This window comes from Metarhizium robertsii, assembly GCF_000187425.2.
Source record: "Metarhizium robertsii ARSEF 23 chromosome Unknown MAA_Scf_1, whole genome shotgun sequence".
In the NCBI taxonomy this organism is placed as follows: domain Eukaryota; kingdom Fungi; phylum Ascomycota; class Sordariomycetes; order Hypocreales; family Clavicipitaceae; genus Metarhizium; species Metarhizium robertsii.
Genome location: NW_011942149.1, coordinates 1750618 through 1765179, shown reverse-complemented (window position 1 = coordinate 1765179; position 14562 = coordinate 1750618). Strand labels below are relative to the sequence as shown.

General features: G+C 52.6%; 5 protein-coding genes across 5 annotated transcripts; 2 read left to right on the top strand and 3 right to left on the bottom strand.

The window, feature by feature from the left end:
• Window positions 1–1007: 1007 nt before the first annotated feature.
• Window positions 1008–4384, top strand: MAA_04856 (DUF323 domain protein; the record flags this gene model as incomplete). Its single annotated transcript, XM_007822952.1, has 11 exons — window positions 1008–1247; window positions 1412–1530; window positions 1640–1878; window positions 1952–2066; window positions 2128–2141; window positions 2198–2219; window positions 2273–2559; window positions 2636–3326; window positions 3392–3467; window positions 3535–3905; window positions 3979–4384. 11 exons carry the CDS (start codon window positions 1008–1010, stop codon window positions 4382–4384), a joined length of 2580 nt encoding a protein of 859 aa, XP_007821143.1.
• Window positions 4385–4970: 586 nt separating this feature from the next.
• MAA_04857 (initiation factor 2 subunit family protein) lies at window positions 4971–6061 on the bottom strand (the record flags this gene model as incomplete). Its single annotated transcript, XM_007822953.2, has 3 exons — window positions 4971–5853; window positions 5909–5975; window positions 6037–6061. The coding sequence occupies 3 exons, from the start codon at window positions 6059–6061 to the stop codon at window positions 4971–4973; spliced, it is 975 nt and encodes a 324-aa protein (XP_007821144.2).
• A 1379-nt stretch (window positions 6062–7440) lies between these two features.
• Window positions 7441–8232, top strand: MAA_04858 (adaptin ear-binding coat-associated protein 2; the record flags this gene model as incomplete). The annotated part of the gene is made up of 1 exon (XM_007822954.1): window positions 7441–8232. One exon carries the CDS (start codon window positions 7441–7443, stop codon window positions 8230–8232), a length of 792 nt encoding a protein of 263 aa, XP_007821145.1.
• A 232-nt stretch (window positions 8233–8464) lies between these two features.
• MAA_04859 (uncharacterized protein) lies at window positions 8465–9352 on the bottom strand (the record flags this gene model as incomplete). Its single annotated transcript, XM_007822955.1, has 1 exon — window positions 8465–9352. The coding sequence occupies one exon, from the start codon at window positions 9350–9352 to the stop codon at window positions 8465–8467; it is 888 nt and encodes a 295-aa protein (XP_007821146.1).
• A 583-nt stretch (window positions 9353–9935) lies between these two features.
• MAA_04860 (uncharacterized protein) lies at window positions 9936–11158 on the bottom strand (the record flags this gene model as incomplete). Its single annotated transcript, XM_007822956.1, has 2 exons — window positions 9936–10717; window positions 10858–11158. 2 exons carry the CDS (start codon window positions 11156–11158, stop codon window positions 9936–9938), a joined length of 1083 nt encoding a protein of 360 aa, XP_007821147.1.
• Window positions 11159–14562: the final 3404 nt, after the last annotated feature.

The window sequence follows — 14562 nt, the reverse complement described above, 5'->3', positions numbered from 1 at the left end:
TCAGACTCCAGGCGTTCAGGCACGCAGAGATTCACGATGGCGTCTCCCCTGCAACACCGTCTGGAATCAAAAATTCGCGCCCTTCCGATGAAGCCGCCAGCGTCCCGACGACCCGGCTTGCCGCGACTTGTCGAATACAAGCCCGGCATGTACCGTAGCAGCCACAACGCGCCAGCTCTCCACGGAGAGATACTCGTGCTGGAACATGGAACGCTGTTTCTTCTGCCAGTGGGGCGTTTGGCTTCATGTTGGGATTGATAGCCCTGATCGGCCATAGCTCTCGCCTCGTGCATGAATCTGGGGCGCTGGAGGCCCGTGGTTCGATGTCTCTGGGAGTCGAGAACCACATGCTGACCAAGGTGCTCCACTGACGTCGCGATGATTCCAAAGCCCATTGAATCGGGTGGGAGAGGTTTGGCTCTTTGGGAACGTCGTGAGCAGATTCTGCCGCAATGCACGGCGGGTACGATGGGGCAGAGCGTTATGCTTCCAGGTCATAATATAGGCCCCGGCCAAGATGGTGACGTATCAAATGGCACAAGGCTCTCTCGCAAGCTTGTCTGCAAGCGTGACTTGCATCATGGCTACGATGGACCATCTTGGTGGCGGCGAGAGCTGCGTCCCGCCCTGGCCGGAACGTGAGGAGAAGCTTCGCCCATCTGGTCCGTCTTATTGGCTCTCGAGAAGGAAAGCTTTGGAAAGATGGGGGGAGGAGCTCTTCTCGGTAAGCTTCGTACCTGGCTCGAGGTGGTGTGAAGCAAATCTACATGCGGCTTGGTACCTTTGGCGTATACCGTTTCCGTCCGTCGTCTCCCGCCGCGTTGAAGCCTTTCTACTTTTGAACTTTGACTGTGTTCCTGGCAGATGCTATTTCATTCCACGGCTCTCCCCCCTCACAAGAAAAAAAAAATACATCACAGAGTTGCTTGGCGTGGCTTGGATCGACTCACTCGACTCTGTCTCTCCGCAACTCTCTCTGCCCTTGACCGCGCTGCCGTTTCGTCAAAATGCCCGCCGTCATGCAGTGTGTCCAGACCATCACGACGTCACTCCCCATCAAGCAGCCTGCTGGCAAAGCTGCCTCGAGGCCCCGGGGCGACCTTGATATTATCGACATTCGCAGCAACAGGGTCGACTTCAACCTTAAAGATGAAGTGGCCCGCATGGTGATCCCCAAGGACGGGCGCGCGCGCAAGCTCCCGACGCTGCTGCTGTATGATGAGAGGGGGCTGCAGCTATTTGAGGATGTACGTGTGATGGCTCCTCCCAGGCTCTGAAAGCACATTGAGCATTTCCTGTATTTCGTCACGCACATCTTGATGGACCGTGTGACTCTTTCTTGTCCCTCCCCTCCATCCTTCGCTCCCCCCTGCTCCTGGACTGCGTCGCTCAAACTTATAACTTGCGCCAGATCACGTATCTGGACGAGTACTATCTGACCAACGACGAAATCGAGCTGCTGAAGAAGCACTCGGTCGAGATTGCCGCCACGATCCCGGATGGAGCCATGGTGATTGAGTTGGGGAGCGGGTATGTCCACGCATTGAACGCTGTGTGCCCACCCCGTGATTCCGAGCTCTTGGATAGGAGAGCGTCTGGGCTGTTTCCCGTGATGGATGGGGATACTAATGCAATGCAGCAATCTCCGCAAGGTCTGTCTCCTCCTGCAGGCGTTCGAGGATGCCCGCAAATCCATCGACTACTACGCTCTGGATCTCTCCAAGAAGGAGCTGGAGCGTACGCTATCACACGTTCCTGATTTCAAGTACGTTTGCTGCCACGGCTTGTTGGGGACATATGACGATGGCACAGTCTGGTTGAAGCAGCCTTCTATTGTGGACAGGCCAAAGTGCATTCTGCATCTGGGATCCAGTATTGGTCAGTGATTTTCCTCTCTTTCCCTCTTCTTCTCTTCTTCATGAGAATCCTCTTCTTACACATCTTACAATAGGAAACTTCCACAGAGACGAGGCTGCCGAGTTTTTGCAGTCGTATGCGGATATTCTAAAGCCCCAAGACAGCATGGTTGTTGGGCTGGATTCTTGTGGGAACCCCGACAAGATTTAGTAAGTCTTGACCACAAAAAGCAAATAATCGTAAAGAAGAATTGCAATCTAACCAGCCTAGCCACGCTTACAATGGTAAGAAACGTACTGGGCCACTAGCTGCATTTTGGCTGCTAACAAACTGTCCTCAGACAGCAAGGGTATAACTCATGAGTAAGTCAATCTTGTCTTGACATGTCGCCAACAAATACTAACAATGCCCACAGGTTCATCCTCAATGGACTCATAAACGCCAATCGCATCTATGGCCAAGAAATATTCCACTTGCCGGACTGGAAAGTCATCGGTGAATACGTCTACGACGACGAGGGCGGCCGCCACCAAGCCTTCCTGTCTCCTCTCCGGGAGGTCAACGTCCTTGGATCAATCATCAAACCCAATGAAAGAATTCAAATTGAACAGAGTCTCAAGTACTCCAAAATTGGTGCTGAAAACTTGTGGAAACACGCTGGTCTCCGTGAAACCGGAATCTGGACCCGCGGCGATGAATACGGTAACCAGCCTCCCTTCTCATCACCTTCTCATACCCCGAGTCACGGAGAAGTCGCCCGAGACTAACCATCCCCAAGGTCTTCATATGCTTCAAAAAGCCCAAATCCCATTCAGCAAAGCCCCCTCACTCTACGCTGCCCAAACGTTGCCCACCCTAAACGACTGGCAAGCCCTCTGGTCAACGTGGGACATTGTCACGAAGCAAATGCTGCCCAGACAGGAACTCACCGAGCAGCCCATCAAGCTACGCAACGCATGCATCTTTTACCTGGGCCATATCCCTACATTTCTCGATATTCAGCTCACAAAGACGACAAAACTGCCTCCTACGGATCCAGCGTCTTATGCTACCATTTTCGAGCGTGGAATAGATCCGGACGTAGATAACCCCGAGCATTGTCACGTCCATTCAGAGATACCAGATGAATGGCCGCCTGTGGAAGACATCACCGCCTATCAAGGGCGAGTACGTGCTCGCCTCGGCAGGCTGTACGAGGAGGGGGTTGAGAAGCTTCCTCGCCGGGTGGCAAGAGCCATCTGGGTTGGTTTCGAGCATGAGCTCATGCACATCGAGACACTGCTCTACATGATGCTGCAGAGCGACAGGACACTGCCGCCACCCCACATGGGGATCCCTGACTTTGAGAGGATGGCAAAGAGGGCCTTTGAGGCCAGAGTAGACAACGAGTGGTTCGACGTGCCTGCTCAGCAAGTGATTCTGGGAATGAATGATCCCGAAAGCGGCACGGACAATGTTCATTTCGGATGGTGAGTAGCCTTTCTCACTACTCATGAAGCACCCCGTTTGGTGTTGACAGCCTGACAATATCAAGGGACAATGAGAAACCAGCACGAAAGGTCCAAGTCCACGCTTTCCAGGCCCGAGGCAGACCCATCACCAACGAAGAAGTAGGTCCTCTCCCATCTCGACTGACATCCACCATGGCCACGTCTCTAACACAAAACGTGCATCAAGTACGCCCAATACTTGTACACGACAAACGCAGCCAAGATCCCCGCGTCCTGGTCCTCCAACAGCCTCACCAACGGCACCCACAAACCCAACGGCGCAAACGGGACAAACGGCTACAAAGCCGTTCCCACAACCCTGCCAGACTCCTTCCTGAGCGACAAGTCCGTTCGCACCGTCTATGGCCTCGTGCCGCTCAAGTCGGCGCTCGACTGGCCCGTCTTCGCGTCCTACGACGAACTCGCCGGCTGCGCATCCTGGATGGGCGGCAGGATCCCGACATTCGAGGAGGCCCGCAGCATTTACGCCTTTGTCGAGAGTCAGCGGGAGTTGCTCATGGGCGGCCGACTTTCCAGAAAGGTCCCCGCGGTGAATGGGTAAGTTGACCCTCGTATCGAGAACTACACGACGACGATAGTACGGTTTTGCTAACACTAGGCGGGGGAAAAGACATCTCTCAAACAACGGCGTAGAAGAAACACCCCCTTGCTCATCCCCCTCCGCGGTCGAGAATAGCTCCGCGCTATTCGTCGACCTGGCCGGCGCAAACGTCGGCTTCAAACACTGGCACCCCGTGCCGGTGACTTCCCAGGGCAACACCCTGGCCGGCCAGTCCGGCATGGGGGGCGTGTGGGAATGGACTTCTTCTCCGCTGCGAAGACACGAGGGCTTCGAGCCGATGGAGCTGTATCCGCTTTACACGGCGGACTTTTTCGACGACAAGCACAACATTGTGCTGGGCGGCTCGTGGGCCACCCACCCCAGGATTGCGGGCCGGAAGAGCTTCGTCAACTGGTACCAGAGGAACTATCCTTATGCTTGGGTTGGAGCGCGGGTGGTGAGGGATGTTGAGTAGGCTCGGAGACAAATGGATTGGGTGACACAAGGCGAACAACGTACAACATGTTGGGACTTGGAGAATTCTATGAAATTGTTTTTGCCTGCCATGGTATCAAATTGGACATGCGGAATAGGACTAACAAATTGCACGCGGACAATCCTTTTTTATTGAAACTCCTTATTTAACAATACACTCATTTGCCAGACCGCTCAAGGTTTTAAACCCCTTTTTGTGCATTTTTGCAGTTTTAACCTCTTTTCGCGTCTATAAATGTCGGTAGGATGCTCTTTAGCACTCGCTTAACAAACGCGTCGTAACACCACGATTTGTTGTAATAACTACTCAAGGTTGGTCCTTGTTACGTGTATTATCATCAAGACCCCATTGTGTCCATGCCATTCTGAACGTGGGCCATCAAAGTAATCACCCATCCTTGCGTCCGTGAAGACGCGGCGCCGTGAGTCTGTTCTCCAGCTTACTTCATTCATGATTCATGAAGGTTTCCATAGATGTCGAGAAGCTGCTCACATACGTACGTGGGCAAGTGGACTCCGTTTTCTGTGATGAGGTTTGTAATCAAAGTATGGGGCTTGCGATCGCATCAGTACTGGTAATGTTTTGACTCCAATTCGGCATGTATACTCACAGTGTAGTCAACCGCGTTCTCGAGTTGCTTGCTCGCCGAGTCGGTGCTAAAATCAAGCACGTGCTGCGTCCAATAACCGTGCTTTCTGAGGCCAAGGTCCCGCTGGTCCAAGGGGAGCTTCTTCGTGAATTTGTGCGTTTCGGCGGCGACATAGAACGGCATCTTGACCTTTGAGGCCAGTTGGGCGATCTGAAAGGTGCCGATTCTAGAAATAATGCCTCCATTATTAGTCACTGCTTCCGCACCAACGATGACCATGTGAACCTGACGCAGCAAGCCCATGACGTGGGCAACAGCGGCCACTGGGATCTCTGCAACGGGGATTCCCATCTGGCGCAACTCCCTGACGACACGGTCACTCTCTGCAACGCGGGTCTCATCCCTGACGTAAACTACCCTGAACTTTCCATTGAGATTCCTGGCGGCCCGCTCCAGCAGGGCAGTGACGCATCTTGAGGCACCATGGGTCAAGACACATTTGTCTTCTCTTACAAAACGCCAGCCTTGCTTAGCGACCCCATTTCGCGCATCAACGGCTCTCTGGGCGAATAATCGACCGTTGCGGAGGAGGTGTTGCCTCACGGCATCAAAGCTGTCTTCCTGCTCCTTAAGCGAGGAGACAAGATACTGGAGAAAAAGATCGGTGCCAGCGCTCAGAGGCACAGGGTTTTCGACAGAAGCCTTGAGGCGGTCGGAGTGGGCTTTGATTCTATCAAGGGTCTCGTACACGGTTTTGGAAGGGACAGCGTTGAGAAGCTCAATTAATGATTGGATGGCAGCAACAGGCTTGGTCAAGTTGGGATCGGACTCGAGGAATTTATGATACGTTGAAACGATGCTAGTTGCAGTCAGCATCGAGTCAATTATGCCACGGATGTGTTGGAGCAACGGACTCAAAGTTCGATGATGCCATAGATGGTCTGCGTATAGGAAGATCTCCCGAGACGGTATCCTTGGCGGCTGGCATTTTACATTAATGGTTTGCTTGGCCTGTGATGGTTTGGTCAGTGATGAGACGTACCGGCAGCCTCGCCAGGGGAAGTCATTGTCGATTCGCTTGTCACCGCGACAGGCGATGGGTTAATCCAAGTTGAAGATGCGATGGGCGGCTCAATGTTGACTAAATTTGAACCGCACGATGAATTGTGTTGAGTCAAAGCAACTCCGCTGACGGGAGCCACCAGGCTTTGGAGGGGCCGGAGCTGTGCTATTGGCCGGATATGGGGCCAGAGGTGGGTGACTGCTGGCGGTAGAAGGTGGAATGGCGGGGCAGCCTTCCATACGGAGTACGTATATGTATGTACCACAATAGTTTGTAGATAGCTGTGGGCGATGTCAGCAAGTGCACATGTGAGCGGTTGCAGTGCTTGTGGGAGATGTGTGTGTGTGTGTGTGTGGAAGCAGGGACTCACGATTGGTTGGTCTTGACAGCAGAAGAGGCAGACGACTTGGATAGAGAGGAACAGGATTAACTTGGAATGCAGGCGAGACCTCGCAGATATACTACGTGCGTGGGCATTTTAGGTTTTTAGCGTGACTCGGCGTAAGTCACATGCGCAAAGTCAGTAGGTTTATGGTTTACTTCCATGATGACGGTAGCTGAGGCTATCGCGAGATGGCCTTGGCTGGCGGGCCGCGGCGCAGTACCAATTACGCTGAGACCTGGGTCTACTTGACTTTTCTAGTCTCTTTAATGTTGGTATCCTTGGCCTGGTACAGTCCAATACTATTTTAGATTTTACGCTTACACGATACTTGTATCATGCTTGTAATTTTATTTGACTACAGCGAAATAATTTAAAAAATATTATGTATGTACCAGGATAAGTTGTCAAGTTCCAACGCCTTAACAGAGATGCATTCGTCCGAGGTCAAGTGTTCGTCAAGTCTGGTGGGTTTGCATTGACGTTGGTCGGCACATGCCTGTGCTAAAACACATTTGCATAAATTTCTAATGTTTCATTTTGCTGTACTACGTTGCTTGTTTCCAGTGCCTGGCCAATGTTTGTGCTCTTGCACGTCTCAATTCATGGGGCCCCGGCTGCGTACGTCAGTGGACCCTTGGCACGACAAGGAACTCGAGCCTGTCAATCAACTTCATCGTCAGTCTCCATACGGAGTACAAAGCAGACCTTTTATCACCCGGAGCTCACAACGCCGCCAAACACACACGCGGGCTCTCTCCTCTTCGTTCGTATCCCAAGTTTCATCGCAGCAGGCATTCGTGTTTCTCTCTTTCCTCTTCCGCGGCCATCAGTCTTTTATGTCCTTCCTGTAACAAACTCGACTGTCAGCTACCAATCGTCCACTACATGAACCACATATATTCCCAGATATCCCCTCACGCAACCCCAGACTTGCTTCGTCCAGCCAGCGGATCCACACACTCATCACCAAACTCCCAACACACTTCGAGCTCTCCAAGATGGACCTCATCGACCCCGCCACTGGCCAGCCGCTCCCCGAAGACGCCATCCAGCGCAACCTCTTCATTGACGGGCCCGTCCACGTCTACCAGATCCCTCCTCTAACCTCCATGAAGGGCTACAGCGCAATCTCATGGACCGACGATCCCTCGCGAAACATCTTCACAGGACGCCTGCGCGTCGTCGAAACGGCCTTCGAGTCGCCCGCGTCCGACGGCGGCCAGGGCCAGTCCAAGCTCAAGGTTGACCTGGTCCTAGAGGACCCTTCCAGCGGAGAATTGTTCGCCGCCGCACCGTATACCAACGGCTCTGTCGTGGAGCCCGTCATCGACAGCAGTCGTTTCTTTGCGCTGACAGTTCGCGACCCGCAGGGGCACAAGGCCGTTCTGGGTATAGGATTCGGAGACAGGTCGAAGGCGTTTGACCTGGGCATCGCTTTGCAGAGGGCGCGGAGGGCGTTGGGGCTCGAGAATGCCGGCGCCGACGCGAGTGCGGCGGCACAGGAGAACAAGGATTATAGTCTGAAGGAGGGCCAGACCATCACCGTGAATATAGGGAGCAAGTCGAGGGGGAGGAGGCAGCCCGAGCCGCCAGGCACTTCTTCGGATCCGGCTACGCTGCAGTCCTTTGCGCTGCCGCCTCCGCCGGGTGCTGGTTCCGGTCTGGCCAGCGCTCAGCAAGGGGCCGGATTTTCCTTACCACCGCCGCCGAGCGCAGAGGACGTCAGGAGGAAGAGGCAATCGTTGAGAGATTGGGGATTTGACGACGGGGAAAATGGCGAGTTTGCGTAGATGCCGGGAACTAGTTGGAAAAATTCAAATCACATGGACTGGATACAGCAATTGGGCATCATGCAGGGTGCGATGGCGGAGGAACGATTCCCCCAGTGGTATATTGCCGCGTTCCATGCTGCATAGTTGCAGAAGCTACGTGATTGCGCCACACGAAATAATGAAAATCATGCCATTATCTACTTTTCATCTTTCAACATTGCATTCGACTTCTGTCGTCCCGTAGAGTTCTTCACGTCAACCCTAGACTGGTGGGCAAGCTAAGCCTCCTGTCTTTTTTGAGTAGTGAAGTATAATCATCTCCTGACAGTCTGCGTAGTAGAAATCTTTGCTCCTTGAATTGCTCGTCACCTGGCTCGAGCAGCTCGCCCATGCTATTTTCAGACACCTCTCCATCATCTTTGCCTGTGTCGGCAGTGCTCGCAACGTCCTCGTCGTATTCTTGATGGCTGAATAGATCTTTTTGGGGAATAAATGCCGGGGTTGCACCATTCAGGCTCGACATTGACCGTCGCATCTCCTGTTGATTCTGAGGGTGAGAATAGCGTCTAACACCTCGAAACCCTTGCAAATGCTGGTTCTGTGCCACGTTCCGAGACTCTCGGCTTTTTGCTTCGACAAATAGTTCACCCAATCTCGCAAAAATAATTTGCTCTTGTTCAGCGGCGTGGATCAGTTGACCACGCAAAAGTCCCAGCTCCTTCCTGGCCCGTCGCTTGCACTTCCTTGACTCTCCTTGAAACGTTTCGGCCTCGGTCAGCGAATATCTGTTCATCAAATCGCAATGTTGGGCGATGTGTGCGTGCAGAGTGAGACTCAGATAGGCCTGCTCAGCATAGATTTCCTCGTGTGACCGGGGGTGAAATATAGCCCTAGAGCGGGAAGAGAACAGCGTGCGGGAACAAGATTGGTTATTTTCCCTGTTACTGGTACTGCGGGAGCAGCGGGAGTGCGTACTCTTGTGATCGGTAGAAACGGAGGCTGGTGACTGTGCGCTGCAGCTCTGGCGCTCTGGCGATGAGTTTGATGATGTTGCTGAAGCGTCGTCCATCTGCTGTTCGACGCTGGGAGAGGCCGCCGCGACGGGAACGTCAACGCCTTGAGATACGGTCGATCCCATTTTGGCCCTATCGTGGGTCGAATATAGCAACTATGCCAATAGGAGATGTATGGAAACGGCAGACGCGTCAATGCTGAAAATTCGTCCACATATAAATTCAATGTTGCTTCCTGTAAGTGTACTCTGTATTGAAATGTGGGCAAATCGACTCGGCAAGATCCGACCTCATACAGCCTTGGTCGCTCTTGCGCACATGCCACCAGACAGCATAAAAGGGAAGCCGAGGAGCTAAGAAGCAACTAAGCGCAGGAATATTGACCCAACAGTTAGGAAAGGAGGGGCGGGCTAGACATGCATCTTTATGAGATCCGTGAGTCAATATTGCCAACGCCTCCGTTTCCTCAGACTTCAGCCGAACCACCCAAATCACCCAAAACCATTGCATTGTTCATGGCACATTGCATTTAGGGCTGGCAATGTGGCAATGTGGCGGCGGCACAAGGAAGCCAACTGCCGGCGGCGCGTCCACACTTTAAGTGTAACTTGCTCGCAATGAAAACAGCCCATTCATATTGCCAAGAGGCTGTCTGATACAAAACGATCACCGTCCCCGGCCCAGTTCTTGTTGGTATAATAGCCGCCACTATATGGCGAACCCATCATGTTTGGGTGCTTCATTGAACCTCCAAAGTCCAGACTTGTTTGCGGCTTGTCGCACCACAGAGACCTCTTCGCCGGTCACGGCACGATTCAAGTCGGCATAGCGTATCTCCTCCTTGCCTTGGTCGCTTGACTTGCGCCTCTTCTTGCCCACGTGGGCGTCGGGGCGGTACTGCTCCATGATATTGATGAAGCAATCTTTGGACACGTCTGACGCCAACCACTTCATTATCTCAACGCCTTCAGCCTCCTTCCCGGGCATGACCAGATGTCGTATCAGCAGGCCTTTCTTGGCAATGCCGTCGCCGGTAAAGCACAGATCACCGACCTGGGCTTGCATAGCCCTGATGCTTTCTTTTGCCGTCGCAGCGTAATCATCTGCCTTGAGAAGCCGCTTGGACGAGCTAGTCTCCCACACCTTGAAGTCGGCCAGATAAATGTCAACGAGCCCATCCATCAGCTCCAACGAGGCGAGAGAATCGAAGCTCGAGGTGTTGTACACAATGGGGACCCTCAACCCTAACTGCTTCGCATGAAGAACACTCAACGCCACTTGCGGCACAACATGCTCCGGGGTGACAATGTTGATGTTGTGGACGTTGCCAACCTCCTGCAACTTGATGTACCATTCTCCCAGTTCCTCGGGAGTGAGATCCATGCCATTGCGCTGGTGGGAAATGTCAAAGTTTTGGCAGAAAATACACCGTAAATTGCAGCCGCTCATAAATACTGCGCCACTGCCACTGTGGCCCTGGATGCACGGCTCTGAATAGAGAAAATTAGAAACGTTAGAGCTTGATTCAAAAAGCCAAGACGAGGGACGGACTAGTAAGTGGTGTGGTGTAACTGGCTTCGTGTGGCGAGGCTTTTTGCATGGCGTTTTCGCCGGATAAGAAAGATCAGACCTTCTCCAAAATGGGGTGCAATGACATTGACCTTGACCTTGTCTCCAATGAGACACATTCCAGTCTTTTCATATCGATTCACACCGCAGAGTCGTGGGCAAAGATTGCAGTTGCGGAGGTGAGCGTAGGCCAGAGAGCGCTTCTTGGCTTCATCTCGAGAGCTGAGGGTCTGATATCGGGGAGTATAATCATCTAGGAGAAAGGGAGGGGCCAAGTGAAGACGTCGAAACCGTGGTGCTAGCTTCGTCGCAGGTTGTGGTGATTTTTTGGCCCGGAATATACTCGATACCCTTGCATTCATGGCGCGCACCACCGTGACATCAACTCTATTGTCGTTGTTGGATGTGGCCTAGACCTGCTCGCCATTGGTCTGCCTGGTTCAGAACAATAGATGGAAGTCAGGTTGCAAGTTTATGGCTTTAGATCGTACCAGGTATGCGATTTAGAGCATCATTTCGGACATAATAGGGGTATATGCTCTTATCGAGGCATGGCGTTTAGGCTACCCGATATCGCTCTCAGTGTCGTATTGAGATAGCCAGATGTCATGATCTATCTTTGCCCTTCACCAAGCACAGGTTTTTATTCCCGGGGAAATGTCTTTATTTGCATTATTCGGTGAAATGTGCGTACTGCGGCCAAGTATGCGTGGATATGTCCTCGCGTCTCTCAAGATGTACACGGCGATTTCCCCACGCAGTCCTAATACCAGCTGCTTCCGACCGTGTTTGATCGATAAAAAGCTCCTTTGCCTACCTGTGGAGGCTACTTATAAGTGCTTACATTAAGAAAGATTGCGAGTGGTGCTCGCACGTGTTCCGTGCACATACGTACTATACCGCAAGTCTCTCATTCATATCCCATATCTCCCTTCCATCTCCCAATGTGGAGAGAGGTAAATAATTTGCCCACGGCTTAGACAATCTTCACGAATGAGTTGTGGCCTACCACCCCAGACACGTCATGATTTCCGCCCGTTGGACACCGTCACATATGATAAATGGTGGCCCATCAAGGGCTTCTGAATAGTAGTTATATTAAACGACAGAATTAGATGTTTCAAAGGGCGAATTAAGTGGGAAAAGGCATCTCGCCATGGTCTATTTGCCGCAAGCAATGCGCGAGTGAGGCGCAGAAACAACCGACAATCACTCCCATTCTTCTCATCCACCTCGCATATCACCAGGAAGCTCTCAGGATGAAATGCGTCGGCATCTCGACTCTTGTCATTGTGGTACATCTACGGAGCATTAGCGTTATGACTCGTGTGGCGTCAGGATGTGGAGGAGATTGGCGTGAAGTGGTGGGCAACAAGCTGAGGAACCCAAAACGTGCCCTCCAACTCATGAAATCCGCTTGACACCATCAAGGCCCGCCTTCGACTGGACAAGGGTGGCGATGCTGCGCTGCGCTGGCCTAACATTATTGCTGCACGTTCCAGCTGCGTCTTGCAGGCTGTGCATTGGACTTGACATAGTAGTGCGTGACCATGAGCGCATGCATGACAACGTTGACAGCACCGCACTGGAATTGGCATCGTTTCTGCCCTCGCTCTGGCGTCCTAACCCCCAGATAATATGAGCGCGTTTGGCAAATAATCGCCAGTGCTCGATGTACTATTTTGCCGTTGTTTTTGAGTTTGCGCCGTCTATGGGTCTTCATTTCGAGGGTTGCAGGAATGAACGCGTCGCAACCGTTCCTGGAACCAATCCTGTCATACTCTGTCATTGTGGTTGAAACGAAGGCGCCCCCTGGTCGCTACGGGAAATTGCCCAATACCACATGTACGGAGTAGTATGTAGTACTAGTAGTATTGCATTTTGCATCCTAGGCCAAAACTTTCAACGATGCACAAGTCATGACGAGATATTGCAGCTTCGTCTGGCCGACTGCCGTTTGGCGACCATGCTGCACTTCTGGCTTTGACAGACCAGGAAGCGCCCTGCTGTTTCCATGGCGTTATCCCCGAACTGGATGACATCCGGATCTTGATTGAGATGCGGCTGTTCTTGTACTACCCATCCTTCTAGAAATATGATGTCAACGAATTGCATGAATTAAGGACCGGCTAAACAATCGCATAGGAGATAGTATACCCATGGCTTCATGCTTTGTCTCGACACCCAGTCTCGTTCCAAATGCCTTCTCCAGCTGGACAGTGAAAGTGTGAGAGGTCGATGCGTCTTCCAATTTGTATGTATGACCTCACGTTACCTGGTGCAGCCAATGATAACTCGTCGCATAAGCGGGGGACGAGTGTGACATCACGATGCGATGGAGTGCCCCAAGACCAATGGATTGATTCCGTACCTAGGAGACCCTATGCTGCTGCAGTGCCGACACGTCTGAAGGTCAGCTGACGATGAACTACAAGTCGAGGCTAGCCCATCCTCTACCATGACATTGTTGTACGTGGATGCCGAGATGGAGGGGACTCACACTTGCTCGTTTTGCCGACACACGGGAGGGAGTAGTACGTAGAATGTAGTACTCCGTCCTGACCAGAGCAGTTGCATCACAGGCAGCCCAGGTAGCACGGTTTGCGGAATGTTGGCTTGGGCGGCGTCGGATTCAGGTGCCACAACATATCACTGAAGAAAACTACCGGGGTACGTGCCTCCATCGATCGCGGCCACGGGTCGTACAACAGCCAGCTTCCAGCTCAGCAACTCTCAAGTTTGAGCCCAGCTGGACAGGGATATGACGTGGAACCACAACCAGGGGGGTTGTAGATTGAAGCCAGCCGAGTGGCGGTCGACCAGCGCGCCGGTGCAGTGCCTGTCCACTATGCCCCATTGGAGAGAAATTGCAGTCCAAGGAGCGGGAAGAGATGAAAAGAGAGATGCCCTGCATTGTAAGTACTAGCAGGACGCACTCTCTCAGCGCCAAGTTGGCGTCATTTTTGGAAGCGTCATGAATGGAGAACGCGCTAGTTTGCTTGGTATGCTCCGATTGGGAGATCGGTCTCTTGAGGAATTCGCAATGGAAAGCAAACAACAGGAATACTAGATGTCAATCTGTGCGGAATATTCCTTGGGCGTACATATGTATGTACCTAGGTAGTAGTATATGTAGACAGTTCCTCATACTTCATCCTTGCGTCGATTCAGCAGGCAGCTCGTCCACCAAGGCAGACGAGGTGGACCGATCTGGTTGCAAATGCTGGATCCGCCTGCGATAGTATTGGAGGCCCGCACTATGATGTGCACAGAATTAAAATTTGGTATTAGGGAGCATGGTTCTCTTGGCTCGTCTTGGGGCCCATGCGTGTGGTGGTGTGGTTGCGAGAGATGAATGTCGACAGAGGTTGCTCGTGGGCCAGCCCGTGGGCCTAGCTCGTGGGAAGATCGGCCGCACCATGCGCCTCGCCTACATAGACTAGTCCCCGCTGAGACACTGACTTGGCACGTCGTTAGTACGTACATGCGAATTAGTTGAGGACTTGATGGACGAGGACATCTGGAGTTGGGAGCAAACTTGCCGTCGTCATTGCGCCTCGCCGAGGGGAGCTGGGTATGTACCTAGGTACATCTGGAGGTCGTAGGTGGGAACCTGGGAAGATACTAGCAAGTACTAGTAGACAATCGCACGGAGTACTCCGTCGAGTGGTGATAGCAGCCAGCTGGCGAACACGGACGACCCAGGCGAGAGGCAAGGTAACCACGCATAGCGGCAATCATGGACGTCTGGAGGAGGGAAATGACC